Genomic DNA, 9,972 nt, shown 5'->3' on the forward strand with positions numbered 1-9,972 from the left:
TTTTTGTGAAATTGTTTGCAGGGATGATAACAGACAAGGTTATGGTCTTGGAAGAGACTAGTGCAAATAGTTTTTCTTTCTATCATAATCTACATCAAGATTACTCCATCTTAAATCAGATATTTTATCAGATTTTAATGGGGAAGAGTGACCCCATGTAATAGAAGTTACCAAATTCCAATGGTACTATTAGGTGTAATGTTTTTTCATGCCCCATAGTTTAGAGGGCTTATGCAGAACTTGATGGCTAGGAAAGGAATGTTTTTCTGCTCCTTACTACTTCTGATTTTCTGTAGTATAATTGGGGGTAGTAGTATATTTTTAAATAGGGAGTGATCCCAGAAGGGCAGAAACCCATGAGAACCTCAAAAAATTTCCTCATGCAGAATCCACAAATGAAAACTTGATAATCATTTTCAACATTCTACAGAAGAGACAATAAAATAAGGTTGATGTTGTCTGACCACATCAAATAAGTGTGTTATATTCACAAGAATTAACATACAAAGAGAGTTGTCAAAAAGAAAATGGAGAAGGAAATATATTGAACATTTCAACATTGCAATAAGCAAGTCCACAATTCCTTAAATATTGTATCATTCATAGAATATTCTCTCTCCACAAGAAAAACATTTGCCTGCTATTGGTTTGTTGCCTGAACTAAGTATACAGGGCCTTTTAAAACCTCCCTTAGACTATCTTAGAAAATAAAAAAGTGAAAAAGTAACTTTACAGTGGAAGCTACATACCTGGGAGTTTGAACAGAGCTTAGCCAGGCAAACTAAGATTGATTCACGTTTGCTTTTTTTTTTATTGTTGTTATTAAATGCCCTAGTTAAAGGTGGATACCTATTACTGAAAATAATTCAACTGAAATTATTTGTTGATGCTGCTGCTGGTGATATTGAGAATGAAGTTATTATAAAGAAAAGTTTTTTTTTTTATTACGTACAAAACCTTGAATCTTTCTATCCTTCAAAAAGATGACTACTTCATTTATTTTTTGGCTTGACAAAATGGAAATTCTGCAGGAGGAGTTCAATAAATACATGTAGAAGTTCACTGAAGTGATGTTCTCTTTATAGTCATTATTTGTGCAGTAATATTTTTGCCTTATGCCTTTTCTCACTATTTGCCTTTCATTTCTAGGAGCTTCCTAAAGTTAAATATCTGGGCTTCTTCTCTGCACCTATGCTTATGCTTTTTATCATCTCCTACTAATAAGAGTTTCCACTGCAGATTTCAGGCATAAATTTTAATTGCTTTGCCCAATGATTGAGATCATAGTAATCTTCCTAAACAAGAATAATAATTGATTGTGTCAGACCAATGTAGTCTCTAGAATGGCAAAGCCAAGGTAAATTTTCTGCTGTATTTCTTATCATTTTTCCACATATCTTGCCCCATTTGTCCTATCTACTGAGATTCGCACCTTCGTGAGAACAAGGAGACTCCCCACCTCTTCATGTTTTTGCTCAGAAGGCCCCTTTTTGTCCCATACTCTTCCTTAATGAGAAAGAATGTAATTATGATTCAAGATGCAGCTCATGTTTAACCTCCCTGCCTCATCAGAAAGATTTGGTTATTTCCTCAAATTGTACTAATGAAACACACTTCATAACTTTGTTGTTTAAAAAGTTGTGATATATTGTTGTTAACTCTTAATATGTCCCTTTTTTTTCCAATTAAATTTTTAGTCTATTTAGAAGTTAAATACAATAGCTCTGAAGTCAAGAGTGTGTGGATTCAGAACTCCTCTGTCATTGTCTATATATGTGAACTTGAGCACGATCTAAAACTTAGTGTCTTGTTGTCACCATCAGTAAAATGGGAATAAAAGAATTCCATATCCCATAATATTATACAGATTAAATGAGTGAAAGCATATAATAATTCACTTAGAATGGTGTCCACCAGATAGTAAGCATTCATTAAACATTAATCAGTGTTATGGATTATCATAAAAGTGTAATTTTGCACATTTTTACATGCCAAACTGTGACATATAGTATATATATTATTGAATTGTATAATTATATAATTTGAATAAATACATAATTTAAATTATATAATTAGCATCATAATCCCTAGAGTAGTTGCTAGCCTGATTTTATAGGTGAGGAACTTGGGCTCAAAGAGGTTAAATTATTTGCCCAGTGTCCCATATTTATGAAGTGGTAAGTGGTGGAGCCTGGATTCAAACCAGCAGCATGCTTAAGGACTGATCTTTAATTACTTTTTTTTTTTTTTTACTTCTGTCCACTTATTTTGACTGAAACCATAATTTACCTTCTAGAATATATCTCTTTTGAGGATAAGAAGATTTTTGAAAACTTGCATCTTGTCCATATTAGTGTTCAAATGCTAAAAAGTTATATTCAATTAAATCCCAAATAATATTAGCTAAGATTTATCAGGCATTTATCTCAGAACAGGCCCTGTACTAAACAATCTGCATATTGCTGATTTATTTATTCCTCCTAACAACTTCCCAACCCTATTAGACAAAAGACAGAGAAAAGAAAGGGAGTTATTAGGAAGCTGTCTAGACACACAAGCCATAGTTGAACAAAAATAAGAGTGGTTTTACTTATTACATATAGTTTTAGCTATTTTAATATATATTATAAATTTTAAGAATTAGAATAAATGACTTGATTTTTACCAAGAATAATGTAAGTCATGGCGGCATGTTCAATGAAAATTATTTAAGTCCTGTACTGTTACCATATATCTATTTTTCAGATAATCAGGAAGTCTTCATTCAAACTTTTATATTAGGCCACAATACAGTTAACCCTATATACACATTTCATTGAGCAGAAATAATACATTATGCTTTTTCTCCCAGCAAATGCTCCCTTCTTGTCACACAGACACATCCCCCAAATATTACTTACTGTAATGTGCAAACCTGTTGACTTTATACATCCACAAGAGTTGCCTCAAATAAAGGTTATGAGATAGCAGAATGTCAGTCTGGATTACATATCTTGGATTTTTCATTTTACCCTAACACCCCAATTTATAATTAAAACTAAATTAATCCCACATTATTAAACTGATGTAGGAAAGTCTTCTTGTGTAGATGTTTAACCCAGAGATGGAAAATGTCAAACAGTTTGAACAAGTATTTGGCGGGCCACAGAAAGGAAACAGTACCATGGGAAATGAAAACACTTTTGTGTTTTATAGCTGAAGACACTGATGAATGTCATTCAAATTTCTCATCTCCTTCCTCCACATCTTTCAAATTCAGTACTTCCAAGGAACCTTTGCCTTTTGTCTCCTTTTTAATTAGCTCATCAATTTCTCTGAAGCAGCCTGGGTCAATCAGACATACAATTTCTAACTGTTGACTGTAGTCTTCACTTTTATAACCTTGATCAATGGCTTGAGCTTTTCCTTCAGCTTCTTCCCTTCATTCACTGGAAGAATGAATCGAAGTCTCATGTGAGCACGTTCTATCTTCATTTTCTCTTTTAACTGTTTTATCACTTCCAAAGTCTGCTGTTTTGTACTTTTGTTGGGTCTGACTGAATAGTGGATATCCTTCATGGCTCTCTCAATAAGGATAACAGTGTATGGTCTCTTTGTTTCAGGATTCACACGTTTGTCTGCTACGATTGTTGCAATGTCCCTAAACATCTGCTCCAGCTGCGTGTGCCGTTCTTTATCTGATACTTGAACCTCTCCTTTAGTCAAAATCTGCTTACAGATTTCAGTTTGGTCATCTGTTCCAAACGCACTGATGAGATCTTCCTTCTTTGCAACTTGACCTTTAGAAACATTTACAAACACTGAGTGGGTCTGCAGAACTTCGTCAAGGTCTTTTTCCACACCACTCCGCCAGCCGACGACCTTGTGTTTGTAGCAGGCGATTTCGAAGCGTTTCCCAGCACGCTTCATCCGAACCACGGCCACATTGGTTAGGCGGACCTGGTTGGTGGGGGTGGAGATTGACATGGCGGCGGCTCACAGACCTCGGGTCCCGCGAAGCTGAGCAGACCCGCGCCGACCCGGCCCGAGGGCCACCGGCGCTGCGGCGCCTTTAATTACTTTTATTCCTAGCACATTGTCTCAGGTATATATGTGTTCAACAAATGCTTTCTGAAGGAAGCAGAGAAGCCATAAAATGGTTTCATTCACTCGCCAAATATTTTTGAAATATTATTCAAAGGATGGGTATAATTAAGTTTTCTGACTTAAAACCATAAGGGTTTTTTTTAATTATTTTGGTTAAGATGAAGGAGAAAAAGGACAATGACATAAAAGACAGTCCTCTCCTCAAAAAAGAGAAAAGAATTCTCTAGAAAAATATAGAACTTTGAGACTAGAGCAAATGTGTAGATATTTCCTGAAGGTGAGTTGCTGATTCTGGCTTATGAGGGTGTTTTGTTTTTAAATCCTTATTTAGAGATGTCATGAAGCATAGAGTTTAATTATAGCATATTTCCTGACAGTTCAGTTGTTTTTATGTTAAGTCAGAAAATCTGAACAAAGGAAGTAGCACTTAAAGATTATCTACCAATGGATCTCAAAATGGAAATGTTCCACAATACCTAAATCCTCAGGAGGCCTGTACTGAGTGATAGCCAATAGAGGGAAGACATGCAGCTCATTTGTATATTCGTACTAGATATTTATTGAATGGCTACAGTGTGTCATCTTGTGCAAGACTCAGAGAAGAGGCAAACAAAAGAGAAACAGTCCATGGCCTCAGCATGCTTTCAACCTGGGGGAGGTGACAGAACTTAGTCAGGAAATGTTCCAGTGCATAATTACACTCAATCTTAAGGTGCTATATGGAAGAGAAACACAGGCTCTTAGCATGGAGTTTGATCTAGTCTGGGGGAATCAAGGAAAGCTTCCTTCAACATGATATCTATTTAAGTAACAAGTGGCAGTATACTAGCAGAGGATAGAAAAAAGGGGCCAAAAATGGAGGAAGGGACTATTACAAGAAAAGAAAACAGGATATGCAAACATATGTGAACCTTAAAACAGGACATGGCATTATACATTCAAAGAACTGATGGAAATCCGCTTCATGAGCTGGAACACGGGAAGTGAAGAGGAGACTGGCTGGAAGTGAAGTAGGAATGCAGAGGTAGGTAGGTATTTTAAATTTTCTTGGCTTTGTCCTAAAACAGGAGGAAGACATTGAAAATTCTAAGCACAGTTTGGTGTTTTAAAAAGATCATTGTGGCTTCAGTGAGAAAAATTGGGTTGAGGAGAAGAATGGAAGGTAAGAATGCAGTAGACTTCTTAGGAGGCTATCCAGGCTTTCTAGGAGAAAAGGATAACTTGGTCCAGGATGACAGCAATCATGAGGGAAAGAAGGAGAATGATTTGAGTCTCCTGAATATACTTAAGGGTGTGGAACAAAGGCTAAAGGCAGAATTTAACACCCTTACAGCTATCATGGCTATCGTTCATCCATGGCAATAATTTTCCAGGCCTGGAGTGTGGAGAGAATGTTTGGTGAATGATGGTTGTGTGTGTGTGTGTGTATGTGTGTGTATTCATTCATGTGAACATTCGAGGGCCTACAATTTGTCAGGCACTAGGGAAACAATAATGAACAGAGCCCCTGCCATTGCAGGATGTATACGTTCTACCCCTTTCTCTAGTAAAATAGTTCTTAAAAATTCCTCCCCCTCTTTGAGGTACTCTTACAAACTGAGCTTCTGACTTCTGCCAAGAGTCTTTTTGAAGTTCAGGTTCTCCTAGATCTAAACCTATCATTATGCACTATGTTTGCTTTAGTTTTCTTTCTTTCTAGAGCTCCTCTCTTGCTCATAATTTATTCCCCAACCCTACACTGTATTTCTTTTTCTATATCTTTTTTTAACAAACAATGTACTTCATTTCATCAATTAAGACTTTACTCAGTACATGTGGTTTGAACAACATTTTGTGGATCCTAATCCTATCTAGGGAATAAAAAAAAATCCTGATTTCAGTTAATGTTTTTCTTCTGGAGGGCTCAAGATCTTTGGAATTGGAAAGAAAATGATTTAAATTATTAGGTTTTGCAGGAAGCTATAACAATTTGTGTATAATTACAACTCTAAGCAAGAATACTCAGAAATGCATCCCCAGACGTATGTCCAGGATCACACCCTGTATTTCACATGATGTTCTGCTTCCTACTATCCACCCTTCTTGATACTCTGGCCCCCCCTTAGGAATCTGTTCACATTGATATTTCTCCAACCTTTCTTATTAATGTTTCCTCAGACCTTACCCTTCCCTCCTCAATGCTCACCATGTTCCCTCAGGTATAACCATTCTGCTGCCCCAGGCCTTTTTCATGTCTGTTGTACATGATTCACAGTCCCTACTACTCTCCCTAGAGTTCCTACACAATGCCCTTCTGCCTTCTGCAACAAGCTAGCACTTAATACTTTTTAATTTATTGTATATTTATTATAAATTTATCAATTTATTCCTATATTGTTAAATTAATAGACTTACATTTTAGAGCACTTTCAGGTTTAGAGTAAAAAATTGGGCAGAATGTACAGAATTCCAATATACCCACGCTACCCATCCTTACACACAGTTTACTCTATCAATAGCATCATTTATTAGTGTGGTACATATATAACAACTGAGGAACCAATATTGATACAATATTATCAGCTAAAATCCAGAGTTGACATTAGGATTCACTCTACAGTTCTGTGTTTTGACAAATGCATAATGTCAGGTATCCACCATTATAATATCATACAGAATAGTTTCACCCCCTAAAAATGCCCAGTGCTCTACCTATTGATACCACTTCACCCTAGAATCCTTGACAACCACTGACCTTTTTACTTTCTCTATGGTTTTGCCTTTTCCAGAATGTAGTGAAGTTGGAATCACATAACACACAGTCTTTTCAGAATGGCTTTGTTTAGCAGTATGCATCCAAGTAAGGTTCCTTCATGTCTTTTTGTGACTAGATAAGCTCTTTTTATCACTGAATAATGTACCAATATAAAAAAGTACTACAGTTTATCCATTTACCTATGAAGGACATCTTAGTTACTTCCAATTTTTGGAAATTATGAATAAAGCTGCCATGAACATTCATATAAAAGTGTTTGTGTGGTCATAAATTTTCAACGATAGGTGAAAATAACAAGAGTTATTTTTACAGTGTTCCTAAACATTTGCAATCATCCACATGTGCTATTCTCAATGATTGGCTCTGGGATATTTTCTCTAGAATCTCCAAGATTAGAAAGGCATTTTGACTAATAGAGAAACCACTAGGGACCAGGATTCACCAAATAAATCTGGCTGGATCTCAGCAGACACTCCATCTTATTCTGCACATCAGCAGATCTTCACCATACCTCAAGTGACTGGGTGCTTTACTGATCCCAGCCCCATTGCAACAGGACTCAGCCATCTGCAGGTATTGCTCCAGGACCTGGGAAAAGAGAAGAAAACAAGGGACTAGAAAATATGGGGATGCAAAAAGCCTTGCAGGAAAAAGACATTCTCTAAACTTCTCATACAAATTCCATGGTCAATGACCCTTGTTGAGGACACAGTAGGGATCTTCAATCTTTAGAATAGTCAGTGACATTCTTTAGAAAGGGATAAATAATTTTCTATAGGTATGCCTGAATGCGTGGTGGCTTTCTTACAGTTAAACTTTTATAAATTTTTTTGCTGGCAATTGTTCCTGATAGCTCAGACAAAACCCTACCATGTTGCTTAAATCTTCACTAGTATCTTTCTAGTGCCACCATGCACATGGGAGACTTCCATCTACAGTATTCTTGATAGACAATCATTCAGTTTCCATCTGCAAAACCCACTGATCCTGAGCTTTGGGTTTCATAAACTGTCTTTTACATTTGGGGAGCAGTACTTTGTAATAGAATCTTTTCCTATATTGAAATAAAATGTACTTCTTACATTTTTTTGGCATCTCCTATTTGTCCAGATTTCTATTTCTGGTGACACTAAATAAATAATTTATTTTTATTTGGCACATTATGAATCTTAAAAATATTTGAAGATAAAAAATGCATCCCTTCTTCTGGATAAATTTGATAATATTCAGTATCCTAGTCACAATTCTTTTCAAGAAAGAAAGAAAGAAAAACAAGAGAATATTGTGTTTCAACTTTGATATTCACAGAAAATGTGAAAATTTGCATTTTAGAGCATGAGCTTATTTTAAAAGAATTATTCTAGGAACATGGTATGCATTAGAAAAGGCTGGAATTTAATGGAAGATTCATTCTTTACTACAAACCTTGCATGGTGTGCCTTATCCCATTTTTGTACAATGAGAAAACTTGAAGTCTCGAATGACTTTGTCAAGTCATATATAATAAGTGGCAGTGTTACTGCCAAACTCTTGATACTGTATCTATATCAAGTTACCTTCCAAGAGACACCCACTGTCATTCATCAAATGTAGTTGATAAATGAAATGCCTAGAACAGAATAGCTCAATTCGTGATGTATGAATGCTAAAGTAATATTTTAGCAGATAAGCCCCCTTTTGGGGGGCACATAATAATTATAGAATGTTAATGAGCAAAGCTCCTTTTCAAATTTTGTGAAATATAATCTTGATTTTTTCTAAGGCTAGATGTAAGGGCTGAAATAAACACATGATTTCTTAGAAGAAACTTAAAAATAATGTATTTGCACTAAAAATAAATTGTGAACATACTAGAAGGAGCATGGAATTAAATTACTACACATATACATATAAAAACTGAATACAAATTCATCAACAACTGATGCAATAGAAAATGACACAAGGTTAATATTACTATATTTTTATTTTTAAAACATCTTTGTGCTATATTTTTCCATCCTTTTATTTCATCCTTGTATGGAAAATTCTTTGTTGTTTGTGTGATGGCCTTCTTAAACATTATATATTTGTCTCTTTCTTACAAAGTCTGGAATCTAAATCATAACAGACATATTATGTTGCAATAATATTACTTGTAAAATTGGTACAATTTCTGTAATCTTACTTTTCATTTCTTATAAATGTGTTTGTTTCCTACTTGTATTGAACTGATCAAGAATACTCTTTAATCCATGGCCTTCATCAGATAATTTGGAAATTCTATCATGTATTTCTACTCAAAACAGTTATGTTAAAATATTCAACAAATACTTTTTTCTATGGAAAAATTTATTAACATTAAACTCAAACTACACTGTCTACTAAAAAACAAACATAAATACACACATATGCTAAAGACCATTAACTTACCTTTACTTGTCCATTTCCCCAGCCAGGTTTATTGAATAATCTGTGACTTTTAATCCCAAACTATTGTCTGTTGAGGCATTTTTGGATTCCAGTTCTGGCATCCAAAATGTGTTATTCCTTCAGAATGCCATCATATCATCCAGGAGGAGGAACAGCAGATTTTTGGGTCCTTTTAATAGTATGTAGCTAAGCACTCGAGAGAATGATCCAGAGCACCAAAGTCAATCCCAGAGTTTGAGCTCCCTTGGATGATTAAGTTCAGTTCCCTTTTCTTGAGTGAAAATCATGATTCCTGGCTTGTCCATGCCTTCTCCTGTGATGCTGAGAATGTTGGATCTAATGCCAGATTCTACTGTCTATGATAAAAGCCATATGAATGCACAAATTGAATATTAAACAATATTATCACTATCACTGCAGGATAATCTAAGCTATGGAGTTGATATGACTTCACTGAGATTTCATCATTGAGACTACTTCACCTTCTGGCAGAGGAAGCCTTCTAGGAACAGCTTCTCCCCACCCGAAGTAGCTGAAATGGTTTTTGATCATTATTTTACACACTAATTCTCTTGATCATTGGTTTGTGAAATATAATCATAATTATCACCATAAACTACTATACTGTCCAGCATTTTGTATGTACAAATGATGCAATGGTTTCAAAATATACCTTGTTTGTTTCTCCCTAGGAATCAGACCTTGAGAGACTCAGGTGGGGT

At 35.3% G+C, this 9,972-nt stretch overlaps 1 protein-coding gene across 1 annotated transcript; it reads right to left on the reverse strand.

The window, feature by feature from the left end:
- Positions 1 to 2,345: 2,345 nt before the first annotated feature.
- Positions 2,346 to 3,966, reverse strand: LOC119537520 (ribosome maturation protein SBDS-like). The gene is given in 2 exon segments (XM_037840012.1): positions 2,346 to 3,375; positions 3,378 to 3,966. Coding segments are annotated over 2 exon segments (750 nt in total). The 3' UTR covers positions 2,346 to 3,214.
- Between the last annotated feature and the right edge of the window lie 6,006 nt (positions 3,967 to 9,972).

Source organism: Choloepus didactylus, chromosome 6 (genome assembly GCF_015220235.1).
Source record: "Choloepus didactylus isolate mChoDid1 chromosome 6, mChoDid1.pri, whole genome shotgun sequence".
Taxonomy (NCBI): domain Eukaryota; kingdom Metazoa; phylum Chordata; class Mammalia; order Pilosa; family Megalonychidae; genus Choloepus; species Choloepus didactylus.